Source organism: Oncorhynchus kisutch, linkage group LG17 (genome assembly GCF_002021735.2).
Source record: "Oncorhynchus kisutch isolate 150728-3 linkage group LG17, Okis_V2, whole genome shotgun sequence".
Taxonomy (NCBI): Eukaryota; Metazoa; Chordata; class Actinopteri; order Salmoniformes; family Salmonidae; genus Oncorhynchus; species Oncorhynchus kisutch.
The window spans coordinates 31,449,149-31,472,614 of NC_034190.2; the positions used below are offsets into that span (position 1 = coordinate 31,449,149).

Below are 23,466 nucleotides of genomic sequence, written 5' to 3' on the forward strand. Positions count from 1 at the left end.
CTGCGAAACCTTATACTGCCACAGGGGGGCGACTTACACACACAATAAGAGGCCAGACAACCAACCAGCAAATGGAAAGAAATGGCAGGCCATTTTATTATAGCGTGTTAATAGAAAATAAATTAAGAAAACAATCATGATCAAGAGGAATAAAACAAACAAAAAACATATTATACCATATGTGACACTACCAGATCCACAGAGGGCTGAAATAAGAGCACAACCGGTGCACTACAGGTCAGGGAGTAATAAAGGAGTGAGTGTGTATCACTCTAGAGAGGTATTGTACTTGGCATCGTCTCTAGTTGCTGAAACACTATATGAAGACAATTAAACCCTGTTGTAGGCAGAGAAAAATCTAAATGCCAGCTACGCCCATCAAATTCCATTCTAAAAATGTTTTTAAATCCAGTGATTTCTCTCATTTGGATGTGATCGACATGTTGCCCAAGCCAACTATCAGCCCGTTCGGGTCAAGTATAGATCAGTGGACCATATTAGGCAATGCTGCATAATAATGCCTTGTCAACATCACCTGTGTATTAAATATCCCCTGCAACTCAGTTCACACTCAAAATATACCCACTCCTACTGAAACATGGTACCAACCGTGTGTACAGGCCGGTCAGCTTACAAACTCTAAGCAATAATCGATTGATGGCTTTTCAATTGAAAAGGAGGAACCTAAATGCACAGTGAATGCTATCAGAATGTCTTTGTTATCATCATCTTCTACATTAAAATATATATTTTTTTTTTTTCATTTTCTGGCAGGATAAACCACATCCATTGGGACCCTCCCTTTAATCTTCAAACTCACGTCTCATACCCCTTTGTATTTCCCAACCAACCACCTTTAAAATCAAACTTTGGAGTTCACTCCTCAGCACCTATGCCACTTTACCTACTGTGTGACCGTCTGAATATTCTGCATAGCCTAGTCTTTGCTCCCTTCCCCTCTCCAATTCCCCATAATCTTGCTCCCTTCCCCTCTCCCCCATAATCTCTACCTCTCTTCAGGCCCCCTCCTATCCCTCCCTGTGAGATACAGTTTCACCTAAACGTCTCCTCACTGGCTCTCCATCAAAGAAATGTCGTAACTTCAGGCCAACTCCACAGTGTTTCAGCATTTAAAATATACAACACTACAGTCAATTGGTTTCATTGGATACTAAAATGCTAAGGCCGGCTGTCGTTAAAAACCAGACCCAATTTTCAGCACAATGAGCATACGGTACATCAGCACAGTTCCTGCATTCTCTGAAGCGCACAGAAGACTCATATCTTCAGTAATGATTGTTAGTATAATTGCCCATTGCAAACACTCAATCTAACTCGGATAAGAGTCATTGGTCTCCTCGTGGGAGTTGGAACTAGGAATTGGGGCTGTAAGGGTACCACTGGAGGACTGTCATATCTCACAGCGTGTATCTCTCAGTGCTCAGAGTGCTGTTTCTTGTGGAAGGTGGAGCGCATGCGGCTCCAGAACGACTGGCTCCTCCTGGTTTTCCTCTCGCTGCCGCGGACAGAGTCTGCCTCGCGCTGGCGAATCTGGCGGACCAGGGCGGCAAATACCTCGTCGATGTAGTAGCGAAATGCCGCTGAGGTCTCGAAGAAGGGGCACTGGAACTCCCGGGCCAGTTCTTTCCCCTCCTCTACTGACACCTAGTGCAGCGGAGGGAAGCAGCATGTTCAAAGCCAATATACAGATAAAACCAACAGACAGACGATAATTGGTATATACCAGTGGCGGCTGGTGGGAGGAGCTATAGGAGGATGGGCTCATTGTAATGGCTGGAATGGAATAAATGGAATGTATCAAACATATGTGAACCACATGGTTGACTTCGTTCCACCTATCCATTCCAGCCATTACAATGAGCCCATCCTCCTTTAGCTCCTCCCACCAGCCTCCTCTGGTATATACAGTATATGGTACCAAATAGAGTCATGATATAGAGTCCCTTCAGAAAGTATTCAGACCTTAGAATTTTTCCACATTTTGTTGTGTTACAGCCTGAATTTAAAATGGTTGAAATTTAGATGTTTTTTTCCACTGGCCTACACACAATACACCATAATGTCAAAGTGGAATTATGTTTTTCAAAATGTTTACAAATTAATAAAAAAATGACAAGCCATTTGTTATGGCTGCTTTGCGTGATGTATTGTCATCTTCTACCTTCTTGCTCTTTGTGCTGTTGTCTGTGGCCAATAATGTTTGTACCATGTTTTGTGCTGCTACCATGTTGTTGTCATGTTGCTACCATGCTGTGTTGTCATGTGTTGCTATGTTGTTGTCTTAGGTCTCTCTCTATGTACTGTTGTGTTGTCTCTTGTCGTGATGTGTGTTCTGTCCTATATTTATGTGTTATTTAAAAATAAATTAATCCCAGCCCCTGTCCCCACAGGAGGTCTTTAAACTTTTGGTAGGCCATCATTGTAAATAAGAGTTTGTTCTTAACTGACTTGCCTAGTTAAATAAAAGGTTAAATAAATCAAATAAAAATAAAATAGCAAGCCTAAATAAGTTCAGGAGTACAAATTCTAATAACAAGTCACATAAGTTTCATGTGTGCAATAATAGTATTTAATGTGAATTTTGAATAACTACCTCATCTCTGTACCCCACACAACTACAGTGGGGCAAAAAAGTATTTAGTCAGCCACCAATTGTGCAAGTTCTCCCACTTAAAAAGATGAGGCCTGTCATTTTTGACACCCAGTCACTACAAAGACAGGCGTCCTTTCTAACTCAGTTGCCGGAGAGGAAGGAAACCTCTGGGATTTCACCATAAGGCCAATGGTGACTTTAAAACAGTTACAGAATTGAAAGGCTGTGATAGGAGAAAACTGAGGCTGGATCAACAACATTGTAGTTACTCCACAATACTAACCTAATTGACGGAGTGAAAAGAAGGAAACCTGTACAGAATAAAAAATTTTTTTTTAAATGCAACAAGGCACTAAAGTAATACTGCAAAAAATGTGGCAAAGCAATTCACTTTCTGTCCTAAATACAAATTGTTATGTTTGCGGCAAATCCAATCCAATCCATTACTGAGTACCACTCTCCATATTTTCAAGCATAGTGGTGGCTGCATCATGTTATGGGTATGCCTGGAGTAAAACCTGGTTCAGCCTGCTTTCCACCAGGCACTGGAAGATGAATTCCCCTTTTAAAAGAATAATGGGCAAATGCTGTACAATCCAGGTTTGGAAAACTCTTGGAAACTTACCCAGAAAGACTCACCGTTGTAATTGTTGCCAAAGGTGCTTCTACAAAGTATTGACTCAGGAGTGTGACTACTTATGTAAATTAGATACGGTATTTCTAAAAACATTTTCACTTTGTCATTATGTGGTATTATGTGTAGACGGGTGAGAGAGAAAAAAAAGATATACAAGGGGATTAAATATTCAGGCTGTAACAACAAAATGTGGAATAAAGCAAGGAGTATAAATACTTTCTGAAGGCACTGTATATGTTACGGTAAATGTTTGAATCTACAGATTCCCTGTCTCCTTGGTAAATCTACTATACCAGTCAGGCAGGCAATCTGTAGATCTTCCAGTAAATATATAAAGACAGGCATTTTGAACAGCGGTAGGAATTTAATGCAGCCAGATAGCGGGCAAAACATACTGTAGTGCCAAGACTACCAATGGGCATCCCTTTCCCCCTCCCTCCTTTCCCTGAATTCTCACCTGTCGTAGATGAGTCAGGTCAGACTTGTTGCCCACCAGTACCACGGGGGTGTTGGCGGTGCGGCGCACACGGTCAATGAGCTGCTTGAACTGGCGCGCCTCCTGTAAGCTCCGCCTATCTGTGATGGAGTAGGAGATGATGAAGCCCTCGCCCGCCCGCATGTACTGGTCCCGCATGGCTGTGAACTCCGCCTGGAAAGGGGCATGTGTGAATGTATGCGAGGGAGGGAGGAGGAGGGGGGGGGGGGGGGGGGTAGAGAGAGTGGTTAAGGACTGATACAGAAAGCATCACAGCAAAATTACTTAAATAACATTATATATCCCGGTGCCACACACACACACTTTATGTTATTCTATCCTCACGGGGACCTAAAATGTATTTCCATCCAAAATCCTATTCTCCCTAACCCTAACCTAAACCTAACTCCTAACCTAAACCTAACTCCTAACCCTAACCTAACTCCTAACTCCTAACCCTAACCTAACTCCTAACTCCTAACCCTAACCTAACTCCTAACCCTAACCCTAACCTAAACCTAACTCCTAACCCTAATTGTAACCCTAAACCTAACCCCTAAGCTTAAAATAGCCTTTACCCTCATGGGGACGTGGGAAATATCCTTACGAGGGAGAATTTTGCTTGTTGTTGGGGGATTTTAGGTCCCCACAAGGATAGAAGACACCCACCCCCCCCACACACACACACATACTGGTATGTGTGTGTATGCCTGAGAGCATCAAGAAAATCAATCACCATTGGTCTGTCTTTCCTACAAGCTACTGGAGGAACAACATGGAGACCCACAGAAAAAAAAAGATTAGAATTTGGATGACTCAGAATTTAAGGGTCACTTGAGACAGTGGACTGTGTGGACAGTGGACTGCAATTCTCTGTGTGGACACTTCCCTGACTTTGGTATGGTACAAACAAACCCAGTCACGGGCATATATTAAAGAACATGTACATGACCATATATGGAAAATGACTAATATAATAAGTGAACCATACGTGTCTATGGATGAGTCAGAGAGACAGGGAGAGACGCCTTTGTGCGGAGCGGGTGAGAGACAGAAATGATGTACGTTTGTGGAAAAAGAAAGGGAGTAGATGGGAGTGAGCGACGCTTAAAAGAAAATTGAGAAGAATAAGGATGCAGATGTTATGACGGTGAAGGGGAGATGCGACAGAGTGAAATTTGTTCCTCTGGGTTTGCTTTGGCAATGTAAGATAATTACTTATCAATGATAAGTTATCATCCTAATAAGACTGATTGAATGGAATTGAGAGACAGGGAGAGACCGTCGGAAAGGGTTGATTTAAAGGAAAGTGAGCATTGGGAGAGAGGGAGAGGCTTTCCTCTCCTCTATTTGAACTGATGCAAAAGAACTAGACCGATGAAAGCAAATTCCCAGTCCTTCCCAAGTGTTTTTTAACTATTGCTTTCACCTATCCTAGGTTTACAGATCAGTTGATGAAGGAGAGGAGGAAGCCATATTAGACTATTGAGAATGAGACGCAGCCAAAAGAGGTGGAGACGAGACATTTATACGGAAGGCCTTTGTGAGGAAGTGTACCTGTCCTGCTGTGTCCAGTATGTCCAGGTTGGCAGGTTCATCGTCGATGCGGATCTGTGTCTTGTATGCATCCTCTGGGAGAGACATTGAGTGGTATTTTAATGGCTATACAGGATGATTGCGTAGTTACATGTCATAAGCCGTGGTTCATCGACTCTGGCCGATGCTATGCAGCGAGCGGATGCACTTTACCAAGTTACGACAGGTGTTCTGTTGTTTGGGACTTGCGGTTCCTTGTACGAGTTCTGACATTTCAGGCTAGCGAGGCAAGTATTGTTCTTGGAACTGTGGGGGTCTATGGACTTGGGCTGTCGTGGCAGCGTGTCAGTGCGCATAGCCAAGTTGCAGTAGGTTCTGTTTCCCTATATGGGGCACTGACAGTTAAGGCATCTCAGGTAAGTTTTAGTGAAAAAGGTGGCTTCTGTAAGCCCATTTTGAAGCCGGTGGAACCTGTGTGTGCTTTGGCTGCCGTTTGGTACCCTCTGACCCGGGTTGGGGTGTGATTGTACCCATAGTATGTTATGCAGAGTGACCGACTGAAAGGTAAAGTACAGTTATGAATATAACTGCAGGTACACCCGTCTAGTACCAGGTCGGATCCCCCTTTGCCCCCAGAACAGCCAGAATTCTTCGGGGCATGGATTTTACAAGTCAGATAAATTCCACAGGGATGTTGGTCTATGCTGACGCGATGGCATCATGCAGTTACTGCAGATTGGACGGCGGTACAGCACCGCCACCAGCCTGTACCGTTGACACCAGGCAGGATGGGTCCATGGACTTGTGCTGCTTATGCCAAATCCTGACTATGCCATCAGGAACTGGGACGCAACAGGAACTGGGATTTGTCGGACCAGGTGATGTTTTTCCACTCCTCAATTGTCCAGTGTTGGCGATCGTGTGACCACTTCTTCTTATTTTTAGCTGATATGAGTGGAACTCTGTGTGCTCGTCTGCTACAACAGCCCAGCCCATCCGTGATAAGGATCAACTAGTTGTGCGCTCCAAGATGCCGTTCTGCACACTACTGTTGTACTCTGCCGTTATTTGTCCGTTTGTGGCCCGCCTGTTAGCTTGCACGATTCTTGCCATTCTTCTTCGACCTCTCTCATGAACGAGCTGTTTTCGCCCACAGGAACTGCCGCTGACTGGAGGTTTGTTTGTTTGTCTCACCATTCTGGGGAAACACTAGACACCGTTGTGTGTGAAAAGCCCAGGAGGGCGGCCGTTTGAGACACTGGATCCGGAGTGCCTGCCCGTGATGAACATACCTCTCAAAGTGTCTTAGGTCAGTCGTTTTGCCCATTCTAAATGTTCAATAGAACAGCCTCGATCCCTGCTTAATATAGCAAGCCACTGCCAGGTGACTCACTCTCTGTAGGAGCAATCCATTTTCATGAATGGGGAGGTGTACCCATTAAACTGTAATATATATATATATATAAAATGAATGATTGATTCAAAATACAACATGATCACTGATTTGTAGTAGCCGTTTTTGGTGCGGTTAAAGCAGGCCAAATTTGACCAAATATGAGTGGCGTTAGTTTGATCAGATACCAAGCACTCTCTCACCTATGGTGGGGTCATGGTCTTCAGGGAACCTGTGGCTGATAAACTGCATTATAATAGCTGAGGAGAAAGAGAGAGAGTTAAGTTCACACAAGCTATTTGGGGGGGGGGGGGCAATTACATTGTCACAAAGCTGCACAGGCACTGCATCAATAAACCAAAGAGGAGAAATCAGAAACAAACTACAGCAGATCAGAAGACAGAGCGGAAGAGAGATTGAGAGATAAAGGGATTACGAAGTCAATGCGGGAGAATTTATTACATAACGCAGGTTGTATCACACACACACACTTCTCCATCTCTCCTTTGTCTCATTTTTCTCCCTCCAGGCGGGTAGTGGTTCACACACATAGATAAACACACCCTGCAGCTTACACAGAAACACACAGTATCTCTGCCTCTGCAGCATCAGTGTACGCCCACTCTAGTTTCCATGGCGAAAGCAGGCACAGATGTTGTTTTTAACGACCCATCTCTCCCGCTATCCCTCCAAATCCTCCCTCTCGCCGATGTTTTTACTACTTTTCTGTGTACCTATACCAGGTGAACTCTGCCAGTCTCCATGGCAACAGTAGCCAAGAAAAGGGGGGGGGGGGGGGGTTGTTAGGCACTGACGCGTCTTCCTGACGACAGGCACCCAAACGGCACCCCAGACTGCCGTAGAAGGCGGCCAACGCCCATGCTTACGAGAAGAGAACCCTGACTATCTGACTGCACTTGGAGGGTGTGTCAGAGAAACACAGAAAAGACAAGGCGGCATTACGGCATTAGGAGAAGTAATGAGGTGGAGAAGAATAGCCAGTCAGACATAATATGTACAAACAAACAGACCGCAAGACAGAAGAAAAGACATGCACTACGTAAGAGTGAGGTGGAGTGCAGTTGAGTGTAATTATGAGTGGATTATGAGTGTGTGTACTCACCGCTCTTCCCCACTCCCCCCTCTCCCAACATCACCAGTTTGTACTCGCGGGAGAGGCCCCCGGAGCCTCGCAATGACTCCATTTACACTATGAACAGAGAGATAAGAGGCTGTGAGTAATAAACATATACCGTTTAAAACAGACACACACACACACACACACACACACACACAATAATAATTTTTGGTCCCAGTTTATTAAGCCCAGGACTAACGAATAGAACTATGAAAGAGAGTGTACAGAGTTGAAAGTGACTAACACACAAACAATTTTGCTGTCATGTGTCAAGCGCTAAAGCTAATGACAAGAGATTAGAAAGAGAGAATGAGATACACCACACACAGGCAAACTTCAACATCAATATCCATTCACTGTCAAAAGTCGGGTCAGTCAACCACACAGTAGATCTAAAGAATAGCGACGAGACAGAGGTGAAAGAGAGAGTGGTTTCAGGGACAGAAGTAGAGCTATACAGCCAACATTCTAGTCTACTTTGCCACCCTTGAAAAACAAACAAAAAAAACTATTCAACTCATATGAATAGGCCACTATTGTTATCGCCTCAGACCCATTTGGAGTGTGTGTAAATTGACTTATAAAAGAGTCAGATGGCTCTCCAGTTTATTAGATTGGTGTATGCAGCAGCTAGTAGAACTCATGCGGAAAGAGGAACCAACTATCAACTTGACAGCAATCATGTGATTTCTAAGTGCAGGGCGAATGTGTGACATTGACCACCACAAACCCAGGCAATGTCATCACAACTATTATTGTTATCACCTAGCCTTCCCATTCTCTAACCCAAAATAGCATGATTTAAATAACATTTTTTTACAACACCAGACTATATTAAAAACGTGTATTTAATTGTCAGAATAAATGATAATTAATTATATATTTATCCTTGACAAAGAGGCCTACATAAGCAGACAGTTACTTATCATTAGGGCCTAGGCTACTAATGGTAGTCATTATGAAGTGATCACATTCTCTCAATGATGGAATGCAGAGACACGATGTTTGACAAAGCCGGTTCATTGTTGTCAGGACAGAGGCAGATAGAACAGACATAACTTGGGTGGATAAAAATAGATGTTCATATCCGCTTGAGAGTAGCTACGTTTTTTTTGTTTTTTTGCCTGGTTTTATGTAAAATAGGAGGTCTGAACTTCAATAACGCATGACTGACCCCATGTCCCCAAAATTGCATCAAAACATATCTTTGGTAGATCCAAAAACACAAAGGAGTGGATGGTATTGTAGTATATTGCCGAGCCGACACAGGCTCTATGATTCAAGGGAGTCTCCAGGCTTCAGATAGCTCAGGCCTCGGAAGTTTTATTGAAATGCCGATTTAACATATCGACTCTGTGATAGCCTTATTCAACGTCAACAGTTAGGGGGTGTCATTATTATTTGTAGAGGCTACCTAAACTAAGCGGAACAAAAGTAAACGTGTATTGCACTACTGTCACGTTGTTATAGCCTAATGTTACAAACAGTGAGTCGGCTACGTTTCAGCGGACGAAAATATAAAAAATATTTTCTAAAATCATTGAATCTGACGAAGTCGCAGTGAAAACTGCATCCGTTGCAAACATTCACTAAAATACAACAACTATTTAATATAATTTATTGGCTACTTTGAAACAGGATAAACAACAAAAATATTTTTTAAAAGGGCAATAGCGAACCTTCAAAAGACTGGTAAAGTAGCAGAATGAATTATGTGGCTGTAACGTTAGGTGTCATAGGATTAGGAAAAACAAATTACTATACCTTTTTCTAAACTTAAAATGTAAGATTATTTGAAGAACAAAGTGTAGGCTACGAGTCGATCATTGATGAACGTAAAACAAGCTGCATGAATTTGTTAGCCTTTTTGCAGATCAGTGTTCAATCGGACATTGCACACATAGTTTCATGTAATTAAAAGGAACGAGTTCAGTGAGAAAAGATGTATATTGCCGACTACGACGAAAGCAAATGATTGAACATTTGCAAACATAAAAGAGCCAACTGACTTCATGCATACACGAATAGAAATGAGCGACTCACCTGTGTCACAGAGCTTCTTTCTTCATAATTTCCGAAATGACTTTTATGGCCATTTAGTGCTTGACGTTTGATAAGTCATGCTACAAAATCCTCACTAACTGTAAACAACGCCAGCAGTCTGAAAACTACGTCACAGGATCCCACCTCCCGTCGGGTCAGTGGCTGTGACTTTTCAGTATAGTTGGAAGTGACCTTGAAAAGTCAAAAAGGCTGTGAAATATTTGTAGTTAATCATATCAGTAACGTTAGATCATCATATCAGAGCTGTAGCTCCGCCCAACTTGGAAGTTGAGCAGAGCATGCTGGGTGATCTCGAGCAGTGATGACAACTAATCAATTTTGTTGCTAGATTTAGCAACTTTTCAGACTACCCTGGTAACTTTTTTTTCAAACAGCACCTAGCAACAAATTTATCTACTTAAAAAATATATTTGGAAATTTTAGCAACTTTTAAAACGTGACTCAAACGCTAAAATGCACAAATTCTCCCTCTAAATTACACAAAAATGATTTCCTCTGTCACACTGTCACAACACACGTGCCTGGCTGCAAAAGTGCATTGTGAGTGACGTCAGCAGCAGGCCAGCAAATCATTGTTGGCTGACTGCAGCAGCAGCAGTAGTACGGGTTCGTCGAGCCAAACGCAATGAATATAGTTGGTCACGAATGTTTGATCTTGAACAGAACTTACAACATCAATCAACATGCCTCAATCAAAAATTTACAGAAAAAAGTGGGAGTCTGTACCTGAACAAATCATATTTTTTGCCGAGCTGGCCAGTCAATTTGAGTAACGTTATTGTGTGTTTTACGTAATGACGTAATGAGGTTTTTAGAGAGAAAAAAAACAGAAAAAAAACAGAAATACCTTATTTACATAAGTATCCATACCCTTTGCTATGAGACTCGAAATTGAGCTCAGGTGCATCCCCATGTTTCCATTGATCATCCTTGAGATGTTTCTACAATTTGATTGGAGTCAACCTGTGGTAAATTGATTTGGAAAGGTACACACCTGTCTATATAAGGTCCCACAGTTGACATTGCATGTCAGAGCACAAAAACCAAGCCATGAGGCTGAAAGAATTGTCCGTAGAGCTCCAAGACAGGATTATGTAGAGGCACAGATCTAGGGAAAGGTACCCAAAAATTTCTGCAACATTGAAGGTCCCCAAGAACACAGTGGCCTCCATCATTTGTAAATGGAAGAAGTTTGGAACCACCAACACTCTTCCTAGAGCAGGCCGGCCGGCCAAACTAAGCAATAGAAGAGCCTTGGACAGGGAGGTAACCAAGAACCCGATGGTCACTCTGACAGAGCTCGAGAGTTCCTCTGTAGAGATGGGAGAACCTTCCAGAAGGACAACCATCTCTGTAGCACTCCACCAATCAGGCCTTTATGGTAGAGTGGCCAGACGGAAGCCACTCCTCAGTAAAAGGCACGATAGCTCGCTTGGAGTTTGCCAAAAGGCACCGAAAGGACTCTCAGACCATGAGAAACAAGATTCTCTGGTCTGATGAAACCTAGACTGAACTCTTTGGCCTTTTGGCCTGAATGCCAAGCGTCACGTCTGGAGGAAACCTGGCACCATCCCAACGGTGAAACATCGTGGTGGCAGCATCATGCTGTGGGGATGTTTTTCAGCGGCAGGGATTGGGAGACTAGTCAGGATCGAGGGAAAGAAAAATGGAGCAAAATACAGAGAACTTGTTCCAGAGCACTCAGGACCTCAGACTGGGTTCACCTTCCAACAGGACAACAACCCTAAGCACACAGCCAAGACAACGCAGGAGTGGCTTCGTGACAAGTCTCTGAATGTCCTTGAATGGCCCAGCCAGAGCCCGAAATTAAACCAGATCGAACATCTCTGGAGAGACCTGAAAATAGCTGTGCAGCGATGCTCCCCATCCAACCTGACAGAGCTTGAGAGGATCTGCAGAGAAGAATGGGAGAAACTCCCCAAATACAGGTCTGCCAAGCTTGTAGTATCATACCCAAAAAGGCTCAAGGCTGTAATTGCTGCCAAAGGTGCTTCAACAAAGTCCTGAGTAAAGGGTATGAATACTTACGTAAATGTGATATTGCTGTTTTTTTAATGCATTTGCAAAAATGTAGAAAACTGTTTTTGCTTTGTCATTATGGGATATAGTGTTTAGATTGAGGGAAACGCTTTAATCAATTTTAGAATAAGGCTGTAACGTAACCAAATGTGTGAAAAGTCAAGGAGTTTGAATACATCCTGAATGTGCTGTTCCATGCCTGTGCATCTTCAGCGTTATTAAATCACCTGGAATCCTACCTGTCTGTCATCTGTGCCCTTACCAGCACACTAGAACAAGTAAAACCTAACCTAAAGAATATCCAGTCCACCAAGTCCTCACTTTATATAACCAAATAATAGGCCTACTAAGACACAATTGATTATATTTTAAGTTTATTATAATAGAATAAAGAGAGTACTTTGTTAAGAGGCACATTGTCAGTCACGGTGCAGAATCCCTGGATGGGGACAATTTGGAGTTAACTGTCTTGCTCTTGGGTACACCAGCAGCCCTTCAGGTGCCAGTTCAGTTCCCACGTTTGTAATGTTCCGGCCTGGGTCTTGAGCCAACAACTTTCCCTCTAACATCTAGGCTACCTGCCATGCATAGGTGGTGATGTATATGAGACACGTACAGGTAACTGTCAAAATAATGGAAACACTTGAGTAAATGAGGGGTACAAAGTAAATTGAAACCAGGTGATTCCACACAGGAGTGTTTCTGGAGTTAATAGAGTTTCAGAATCTATGTGAAGTTGCATTGAAGCAGTTCTGGCTCGTGGTGGCCCAACAGCCTATTAAAATACTTTATGTTGCTGTTTACTTTTATTTTGGCAGTTACCTGTGTGTCCCTATTTGCTGTGTGCTCCCTGTGACTTTTGTTTGATCTTTTTAATTAGCTAGACCATACAATTATAGGCTACTGGATATTCTCATGCTGTAACTGCACAGAAGACCAAATCTTGTCATGTGATTTTGTGTTTGAGGGGGGGGGGGGGGGGGGGGGAGAGGTATGCATTCACATTTTTGGTCATTTAGCAGCCACTGTTATCCAGAGAGAAATCAGTGAGCTAGTCGTGTGTCTGCCCAAGTGTGACTTAGTAAAAGGACAAGTAAAAAAAGACTCGAAAATAGTGTATCAGTTTATTTATTTGCACGTTCATTGTGTTAACAAATTCAACAAGTCAGCATTAGTGTAATATATTTAGCATAGACTACATAGCATTATGCAGTTTAAACACATTTCAGAGTACTGGTCTTGTTTTGCATTTCCCCCACACACACAACATACAACTCTGACCTTCAATTATGACTGAGGCGGTGAATCAATGACAGCCAATGGGATACTCACAACCCATTGATTTCTTTGTCTCTTTTTATTCACACCTCAGATTTGTCTGTACAACACACAACAGCAAACGAGTGGAATGGGTTGTCATGGAAGGAAAAGGAGAGTGGACTAGAGAGAGGGATTCAGTCAGGGCCAAGGGATAGGAAAAGGGAGGGGCACCCCAACAATTGAACACATTCACAGAGAGGGGAGAGCCCTTTGCCATTCCTGGGGGAACAATCACATACGCTAATGACAGGCGGCAGTGCATCTGCCTGATAGTGTCTGGGAACAAACTGTCATTTACACAAGGTTATACTGTATTTACATTTTGATATCTACAAAAAAGATGCTTTGATTAAGCTATGGGTTTAGGGGAGGCCAGCAAAACAGAGGGTAACAAAGCCAGAGCATCTACTTTTGGTTTGGATTATTCCGTGATATGGGACATCGTTGCTGATCTTTGCAGAGTGCTTTCTGTGCTATTTACAAAAGGAAATACTCATAGGAAGAAGAAACTGTTGAATATCGATCACAGGCACCTGTAACATACACAACCCCAGAATCTCAAAGTAAAGTCAGAAAGAAACAGTGAGAACATAGAAATAGGAAACTAGAAAATCTGTTAAAGATACAGAAACGGGAGAATGTACACGGTTTGTTTTCTAAAATATGTTAGCTAGCAATTATGATACACCTTGATTTGATCTCCACTAAACCTTCCTGTCATGAAGAGAACTCACAATGTTGCTAGCCAAAGACATCTCGCCTCTCGCAGTAATTATCTGTCATGCACAGACACGTGAGACAAAAAAAAACGAAACACTTGTGTCCTTATCAACAGACACATTGACAGCCATCCTTTCCCACAGAACAATGCTAAGATGCTGTCATCATTCTCCTTTCACCCTCCAAAAATGTTCCGCTTTAACACTTTTTAAAATATTGAACGCAACCCTTATTAGCGCAGCTACAGTTAGGAGCCTGAACACCACTCCTTTCTAGATGTACCGTCTAACTCTCCAGCGAGGACAGAGCAATGAATAAAGATGACGTCACACTATTCCTCAGCCACCATGTTAGAATCTCCTGGGCAAAGTTGGCCAAACGGTGGACTACAACCCATTGGCCTTTCCGTGGTGAGACTCTGACAGAGATGCTTTGAGCCTGTGCTCACACTACAAACTTGGGCATTTGTAGCCTACCTTCAGGCCATATGTTAAATACAAAAACACATTTCCAGTCTACTGCCCAGCACATCTTTGCCCAAGCCAAGACTAGGTGGCGTTATGGTGTTAGGGCTAATGAAATTTGACCTCACTCCAAAGTGCACTTATATCCATATAATTAAATCATGCCCCAGACTGGAAGCCTCCTACAGAGACAAAGACAAAAGGATAGTCAGAGGACCTTTCTCTGAATTGGAAAGACTACAGTTTGAAAAATGTCTCTAGGTTATCGAAACCTGTGCGGCTGTTGTGATTATTTTTTTTTTAAGTGTTGTGCTAATTATTCAAACATTATGAAACCAAAAGTCTGAAATGGGTTTCCGGGACAGTGCTTCTTAATTAATGACAATTACATTTTGTTTCAACAAGTTGCCTTGATGTATAGTTTCGATGGAAACTGAAGATACTGTGCATGTCATTGAACAAATTTCCAATATCTCATGGCTGTGAGGGAAAACTATAGGACAAAGGACTTGAACTGCCCAGGATATTAGCCTCTTATATTACAATAACTACAAATAGATATTTGTTTTCAAAAGTATCAAAAGAGAGCAACAAAAAAAAAGTTTGATCAAATCAACCAGTGATAAAAGCAAAAAAGGTTGCTTTGGGCTTTTCAAAGTGCGATCAGATATACAAAATGTTCAGTGCGCAGCCCAGATGTGCATTACTGCCTACTCTCAATTCCATGTGGAATGTGATGACTTTCATAGGAAAGGACACAACACTTACGAGTGCCAAAACCGCTATCAATGGTATCTACATAAAACTGTGATATGCCAAGCATTAACCAAAGAAGCTTGTTGAGTGACAACACCACGCAAATAACATGTAATAACAGACATTTATGGTCATTTATCTGCTAGCTCAAGTTAGCTCAAACCCAAGCTAGCATTGCAGCTAGTTTACAAGGACTCAGTTTGAGCACCTCAAGAGGCCGGTGAAGCTGAATGTGTACAATGTTTACCTGTGTGTGAGGGTAGGGATATGCAACATTCAAGCTAAGTGGTTAGCAGTGTACACCTACAGTGAGATGCAGTGTATAGACACAGCAAAGAGACAGTGTGCAGTGACAGCTTGATCGCTATTGACTATCATAGTTCAAAGAAATCCTCTGACACAATGGGGACCGTGCTGTGGAGCAACAGCGGTGATAAACAGAGAGCAAGAGCTCGGGGAGAAGGGAGGGTACCAGAACCCGAGCTGACACTTTGAAGCCTTTGTTGAATTCAGTGGATGAGACATTGCAGGAGATGAACATTTGCATTCTAACACAAACTCACCCAACACAAAATGTATTTCAAAAAGACGGTGAGCTCAAACAAGGATCGACTGAGCCGTTACCAATGACGTGACTATAAATTCTACTAAATGGTGTATTCTAATAAATTGACAGGAGTAAAGCACTGACATGCAAGTGTATACAGGGCCAAATGGCCCCCGTGGAACAGCATATGAATGACAAAGCTCTCTCTGGTAAAATTGGTGATAGACAGACACAAAGTTACAGATCATTTCATGGCCTTCGGCTCATGTGGTCGCCATGACAACGGGTGTACTGTAACAACGGCTTTCGGGTACATTGAGATCCGTCCAATTATAGCCTCCCGTGCCACATGGCTACAGCCTCGCCTCGACCAATCACGTCAGGTCTAAAAAAATAAATGCACCAATGAAATGATAGGGAGAGCAACAGGAGTCACAAAGTAAAACCAGAAATCATCAATTTACTCTAATGGGGTGATCCAATCCACTGAGGTTGTGTGCTACTGAGGGAGGGTTCAGTGTAGCAGAGTGATTTTCCATCCACAATGCACTTATCGTGCTTCTACACCTGCATTGCTTGCTGTTTGGGGTTTTAGGCTGGGTTTCTGTACAGCACTTTGTGACATCAGCTGATGTAAGAAGGGCCTTATAAATACATTTGATTGATTGATTGATTGATTGACTTATCATAGACACATTGTTATATACTGAACGCAGGTTTTCCAACATGTACGTGAACGGCAGGTGAATAATATCCGATTGTTATGCCAGCTTTGGTATGAATCTGCCCCACAAAATGTAATTCCCCATTTTGTCTCTGCCTCGCTAATATAGGATAGGAAAGGTGGCTTGAACTCATTTGAACTCATTTTACACTGTGCATGAAAAAGCTCTGACTCACGCAATTTGACTATTGAGTTTCATGGGCATTGTTGCTACATGTGAGCTTACTGATGAAACATATATAGTCCACATTGAAATGAAGAAAAACATAAACGTGGTGGTAGATAAGATCAATACATCCCTCTAGCCTTACCTGCCCATAACGTAAAACACTTAGCGATATCAGTATTATCCCGTGAACATTGTAATATAGTACTCTAGCCTGCCCCATAAATTGACCACACGTCTAATATTACCACTGCTGTTTAAAAATTAAAAAACGCCCCTACTTTTAAAAAAACAGCCCCGTCTCAATATAAATTAACCACACCCTCTAATTAACATAAACCCTCCCAGTTTTGTGCAGTACCAGGAGATACTTCCTGGTTTAAAGAGGAATTGGTACACTAGGTTAAGAGAAAGTCTTGCATACTGTATTCTGTGGCCACACTCCTTCCCAGGTGTGTTTTATATTTAACTTATATTTAACAAGTAATTGAATGTTTATACCTATGGGTGACAGGGGCTGGAGAACGAGGGTGGGAGGTTGTGACGCTCTCTGATGTGAACTCTGATTGGATTAACCACATCCCCTTTACACCCCCACCCAACCGGTAGGACCACATGGATATCGCTGACAGTCTTGAATGTGTAGGCTATATATTTGTGTATACATTTGAATATGTCTTCCTATATTCAGATCTAGATTTTGAAATACTCAATCAAGTCTTTTGTCGTCAGTGATTCCTAAAAGTCTGGTCAGATTTTTTTTCAGCCACGGTGGTCGCCTCAATGGTTGCGGTAATTTTTCATAGAAGAGAGTGGTCCTACCTTACAAGTCCATGCTGGGTGGGGTTATGGTGGTCTGGTTGGGTCTCTTTATTTCAGACAGGAAGGGTTCTATTTCATTCTTTTATTTATTTTTCTAAGAGAATAGGATTGAAATAGTAGTGGTAGTGGTGGTTTTTCGACAGAATACCCACTCTGAGAAATTGCACGATTTTCAAAATTTTGGGGAGATTTTTCTGAGCTGTCCTAATACTCGCCCAGGGTGTGCCACTTGGCAATCTGCCGGCGGGGGTTGTCGCAGACCTCTCTCCAGTGGGTGACCCCAGTGGGCATGAGGCTCTGGCCACCCAGCACCAGGCGGCCCACCACCTCGTTCTTGGTGGTACGGTCGAAGTCGACCACCAGGAACTCCACGGAGACGTCGGCCAGCAGCTCGGCGGGCACGTCGTAGATGAATGACTCGTTGAAAACGGGGTTGAGTGTGCACTTCTTCACGTGTGTCTTCTTCTTGGCGATGCGCTTGTGGCTGTAGAACACGTTCACCTTCACATAGGGGTCTGTGAGGGATGGATAGAGGGGAAAGGGGGTGAGGTGTGTGTGTGTGTGTGTGTGTGTGTGTGTGTGTGTGTGTGTGTGTGTGTGTGTGTGTGTGTGTGTGTGTGTGTGTGTGTGTGTGTGTGTGTGTGTGTGTGTGTGTAGTACTTACTGCCTGACAGGCCAGTGATGTCCATCCTGGGCAGGTGTTTGGCCTTCAGCACCACCACATTGAGCCTGTGAGTGACAGGCTGGTAGGACAAAGACACCAGCAGCTCCCCACGGCTCACACACTGCAGAGAGAACGCAGGGTTAGAATGTAGATACACACACACTGCAGAGAGAACGCAGATACACACACACTGCAGAGAGAACGCAGGGTTAGAATGTAGATACACACACACTGCAGAGAGAACGCAGATACACACACACTGCAGAGAGAACGCAGGGTTAGAATGTAGATACACACATACTGCAGAGAGAACGCAGGGTTAGAATGTAGACACACACACACTGCAGGGAGAACACCTAGTTAGAACACACACTTGCACACACAAAGTACGCATACAGTACACTCATACACACAAAACCTGCCTTGTACACAAATAGGGCAGACATTATACGTCCATAACCCACTACCCACTTCCACACAATTTATACACCATAGATAATTTCCGTAAAAGTAATTAATATACAGTATGTAGACCTACGGCTTCCCCTGTCTTTCTGTTAATCTCGCTCTCCGTTTTACTCTTGGCCTCACTCTCTTTCTCGTGAATTCGTATACTACACCTAGGTGTCACTATGGCAACGCACTGTGGGAGGCGGCCTAAGGCCGAGCTTGAACTTAAAAAAAGGAGAACTAGAGAATTACCCGGGCCGGGACGTACGCGCGTGTGTGTCTTGCCATGCGTGCGTGTGCAAATCCGCTACCATCTGCACCGGGATCTGCATGCAAAGTATGACGTAAATAGATAGCCTCCTAATTTTCTCTAGTCCAGTGCATCTGTAGCTTTTTCATTAACGAGCAGGACTTAACGCCACATCTCATTTAGAATCCCCACTAGGGGAACTCTGCTCTAAGAAAGACTAGTCTATAAAAATAGTCTGAAACCACTGCAGTCGCTACACAACAATACTCTACAGTTCTCTAACACTGTACTCCTTTTGACTATAATCTGAAGTACTCATGTAGTAAATGGTACATTTCACACTTAAAAGCACCTTTTGAGTATATAAATGAACATGCCATAGACTCACTGCGGAGTGAAATGCAGAAAATGACCCACCATTTTTAGTGTTGCTTAGTTCCCTGACAATTTAATCTTTAAAAAAAGATTTCTCTAAAGTACAACGCAAATGGTACATTTGTCATACTTTCAAGCATTTCTTTTTATTATATGAATGGACATACCATGAACTCAGTTTGCGCTTGGTTTATTTCTTTAAGTCTCCTATGGCCTCATTTAGTCAAGACAGGCTGAGAGAGAAGTCCTAACAGCGCTAGCAGCTAGTGCTGCCATATAAACCAATGTGACATTTTGGACGCCTTGGGCTGAAGGGGAGTTTTGATGCGTTTTAGTGCTCCTGTAGAATGGTGGAGAATCACAATGCTCAAAATATACCTTTTTATGTTCTAAACGGGTAATGGCTTCTTTTTTTTTAACAACTGCTAAGTGTGTGAGCTACCGCTGTCGTAATGAGTGTGACGTGAGCTTCCCCCCTCCACTTAAGTCCCCCCCCCCCGATAAAAGTTTCATGGACGTCTCCTCTGGACTTATGGTCCAGCCACACTCCTTTTTATCGCAGCGCCATCTCGCTTTCTCTCCGTCCAATGATGCCCTTCTCTCTCTAATTTGTCCCCTACTACTGTATCATCCATCTCTCTCTTTCTCATGTACTCTTGTCTTTTTTTCCCCTCTTCATTTGTTCAGTGGCATCGCACTCCTTCTCCTCTTCATCAGCACATACCCAAGTCTCTCTTTTTCATTTACTCAGACTAATCTTTCTCTCTCTCTATTTATGTCTTGTTCCTTCTCTCTCCCCACTGGAAGATCGATTCCCTCCCGTCTCTAAACCGCTTCAGGCTGCAGTGAAATGGGAGGGAATTCAATTTAAGGCCCTCTTCTGAACGAAGGAGTAAAGAGATGAGGAGAGAGAGAGAGAGAGAGAGATGGAAGGAGAGGAAGAAAGGGAGAGAGGGGGTAGAAAGAGACAGATAACAGAGAGGAAGATGAGAGACAGGGAGAGAAAGGGAAAGAGAGGGAGAGAAAAAGAAAGAGAGAGGAAATGGTAGAACTATGTACTGATAAATCTCTATAGGAGTCAGAGAGAGAGAGGGGTGTGAAATAGTGTGACTGCATGGAGATGAAATTGAGAATGTTGGCGTGGGTGTATGTGTATATGGAGGAAGATATTATGCATGTGTGTATACATATCTGTACTGCCTCGCTTGACAGGCTTACATTGGCACTGGGAATGATACTTATGCATGTAATGTGTTTACACATGTGTCGTGTGGGCATGACTGTGCATGTGTGTGTGTGTCTGCTGCTGTCTTCGAAGAGTGGAAAAGAAACAGGTTGTGTGTGCTGAATGAGCCTCTCTCTCTCTGTGTTTATGTTTGTGTGTGTGGTATGCATTTAGGTTTCTCTGTAATCTTTTTCTCAATGCAGATTGTGTTGTGCGGAGGTCTCTCTCTCTCGGTCTCTTCCTCTCTGTGCTATGTGTGGGGCTCTTTCTTGTCAATGGGAGTAGCCTAACCCCTCAATTTCTCTTTCTCTCTCCATTACCCTCTCTTCTCTCCATTGCCCTCCCTCTCATCTCCATCTTTCTGCTCTGTCTATACCACCCCTCTCTCTCCATCCCCTCTCTCTCTCCATCCCCTCTCTCTCTCCATCCCCTCTCTCTCTCCATCCCCTCTCTCTCTCCATCCCCTCTCTCTCCCCATCCCCTCTCTCTCCCCATCCCCTCTCTCTCTCCATCCCCTCTCTCCCCATCCCCTCTCTCTCTCCATCCCCTCTCTCTCTCCATCCCCTTTCTCCCCACCCCCTCTCTCTCTCCATCCCCTCTCTCTCCATCCCCTCTCTCTCCCCATCCCATCCCATCTCTCTCTCCATCCCCTTTCTCCCCATCCCCTCTCTCTCCCCATCCCCTCTCTCTCCATCCCCTCTTTCTCCCCATCCCCTCTCTCTCCCCTGCCCTCTCTCTCCCATCCCCTCTCTCCATCCCCTCTCTCTCCCCATCCCCTCTCTCTCCATCCCCTCTCTCTCCCCATCCCCTCTCTCTCCATCCCATCTCTCTCCCCATCCCCTCTCTCTCTCCCCATCCCCTCTCTCTCCATCCCCCCTCTCTCTCTCTCTCTCCATCCCCCCCCCCTCTCTCTCTCCATCCCCTCTCTCTCCCCATCCCCTCTCTCTCCCCTGCCCTCTCTCTCCCCATCCCCTCTCTCTCCATCCCCTCTCTCTCCCCATCCCCGCTCTCTCTCCATCCCCTCTCTCTCTCCATCCATCAACTCTCTCTCTCCCTCCCTCCCCTCTCTCTCTCTCTCCATACCCTCTCTCTCTCCCTACCCTTTCTCTCTCCCTATTCTCTCTCTCTCTCTCCCTCCCTTATTTTGCAAATGTATCGCCTTTCTGCCAACCTTTCTCTCTTTCTTCCCCGTCTCTCTCATTATCCCTCCCCCTCTTCATCTCTAGTGTTGCTGGCCATAAAAGCCCATCAACTTCTCCATCCTCTCTCTCTATCCTTCTCTCCCTCCTTACCACTCCAACTCCTCCCTCTATCCTCAAATTCTGTCTACTCATCTCTCTATGAATTGCCCTCTTTTACCACACCCCATTCCCTCCCTCCCTCCCTTTCATCCTCTTTCCACTTTTCGTCTCCCTTCTTTTCATTCGGGCCCTCATTCTAGAGTCTGTTTCATCATCTATCCTCCATCCCTCGATTCCTCACCTGTATTCCTCTCAATAAAAGAAAATGCCTTTCTCACTTTCATCCGGTTTCTCCTCTCTCTCCCTCCTCCTCCTTCTCTCCATTCCTAATTCCCATTCTCTAACCAGGATGTGTCTTTTGTCATTATTGTAAAAGAGAATGTTCTTAATAACATGTTTAAATAAAAGGTAATAAATACAAGTAATTCCTTGTCTCCTCCCTCCATCCTTCCCTTTCCCTTTCCTCACCTGGATGTGTCTCTTGCTGATCTGTTGGGTGATGTGAACTCGTCCTGTGCTGGGGTCCAGCCCGGCCAGAGGCACTGCCGCCTCCCCGATGACATCATCACGGGCGAAGCGGTCAAAGCTGAGCACCAGGAAGTGCAGTGTGAGGTCGGGCAGTGTGCTGTAGGCCACGCCGTAGAACGTAAATGTCTCGTCAAACACTGGCTCCAAGGTCTTCCTCAGGACGCGGGTCTGCAGAGCAATTGGTCATATTTCATGTCTGGTTGCTATTGTGACAATAGCACTTAAAACAGTTACACTTACAGTAACAGTTAAACAGTTACACATACAGTAACAGTTAAATAGTTACACATACAGTAACAGTTAAATAGTTACACTTACAGTAACAGTTAGTTACACTTACAGTAACAGTTAGTTACACTTACAGTAACAGTTAGTTACACTTACAGTAACAGTTAAACCGTTACACGTACAGTAACAGTTAAACCGTTACACGTACAGTAACAGTTAAACCGTTACACGTACAGTAACAGTTAAACAGTTACACATACAGTAACAGTTAAACAGGTACACGTACAGTAACAGTTAAACCGTTACACTTACAGTAACAGTTAAATAGTTACACTTACAGTAACAGTTAAACCGTTACACGTACAGTAACAGTTAAACAGGTACACTTACAGTAACAGTTAAATCGTTACACGTACAGTAACAGTTAAACAGGTACACTTACAGTAACAGTTAAATCGTTACACGTACAGTAACAGTTAAATCGTTACACGTACAGTAACAGTTAAACCGTTACACGTACAGTAACAGTTAAACAGGTACACTTACAGTAACAGTTAAACCGTTACACGTACAGTAACAGTTAAACGGTTACACGTACAGTAACAGTTAAACGGTTACACGTACAGTAACAGTTCAATCGTTACACGTACAGTAACAGTTAAACCGTTACACGTACAGTAACAGTTAAACAGGTACACTTACAGTAACAGTTAAACAGGTACACTTACAGTAACAGTTAAACAGGTACACTTACAGTAACAGTTAAACCGTTACACTTATAGTAACAGTTAAACGGTTACACGTACAGTAACAGTTAAATCGTTACACGTACAGTAACAGTTAAACCGTTACACGTACAGTAACAGTTAAACAGGTACACTTACAGTAACAGTTAAACAGGTACACTTACAGTAACAGTTAAACGGTTACACGTACAGTAACAGTTAAACCGTTACACGTACAGTAACAGTTAAACAGGTACACTTACAGTAACAGTTAAACAGGTACACTTACAGTAACAGTTAAACAGGTACACTTACAGTAACAGTTAAACAGGTACACTTATAGTAACAGTTAAACAGCTACAGT

General features: G+C 43.4%; 2 protein-coding genes across 2 annotated transcripts in view; both read right to left on the minus strand.

Annotated features, from left to right (window-relative positions):
- Nucleotides 1-68: 68 nt before the first annotated feature.
- LOC109907452 (GTP-binding protein Rit1-like) lies at nucleotides 69-10,398 on the minus strand. Its single transcript, XM_020505414.2, has 6 exons — nucleotides 9,837-10,398; nucleotides 7,779-7,865; nucleotides 6,859-6,915; nucleotides 5,284-5,357; nucleotides 3,709-3,900; nucleotides 69-1,665 (listed from the first exon to the last, which is right to left on the minus strand). The coding sequence occupies exons 2-6, from the start codon at nucleotides 7,858-7,860 to the stop codon at nucleotides 1,435-1,437; spliced, it is 636 nt and encodes a 211-aa protein (XP_020361003.1). The 5' UTR covers nucleotides 7,861-7,865; nucleotides 9,837-10,398; the 3' UTR covers nucleotides 69-1,434.
- A 2,609-nt stretch (nucleotides 10,399-13,007) lies between these two features.
- Nucleotides 13,008-23,466, minus strand: part of LOC109907454 (synaptotagmin-11) — a 28,486-nt gene continuing 18,027 nt past the window's right edge. Inside the window, exons 3-5 of the mRNA XM_031793550.1 lie at nucleotides 22,090-22,317; nucleotides 18,081-18,201; nucleotides 13,008-17,931 (exon numbers count right to left, since the gene is read on the minus strand). Of these exons, the coding sequence (XP_031649410.1) occupies nucleotides 17,621-17,931; nucleotides 18,081-18,201; nucleotides 22,090-22,317 (660 nt within the window). The 3' untranslated portion in view covers nucleotides 13,008-17,620. The remainder of the gene's footprint in view (nucleotides 17,932-18,080; nucleotides 18,202-22,089; nucleotides 22,318-23,466) is intronic.

Coding starts and splice junctions, on each gene's coding strand:
- LOC109907452 (XM_020505414.2), bottom strand. CDS start 7,860: ATGGAGTCATTGCGAGGCTCCGGGGGCCTCTCCCGCGAGTACAAACTG. Junction 6,916..7,778: donor GGGGGGAGTGGGGAAGAGCG/GTGAGTACACAC, acceptor CTTTCTCCTCAG/CTATTATAATGCAGTTTATC. Junction 5,358..6,858: donor AGACCATGACCCCACCATAG/GTGAGAGAGTGC, acceptor TGTCTCTCCCAG/AGGATGCATACAAGACACAG.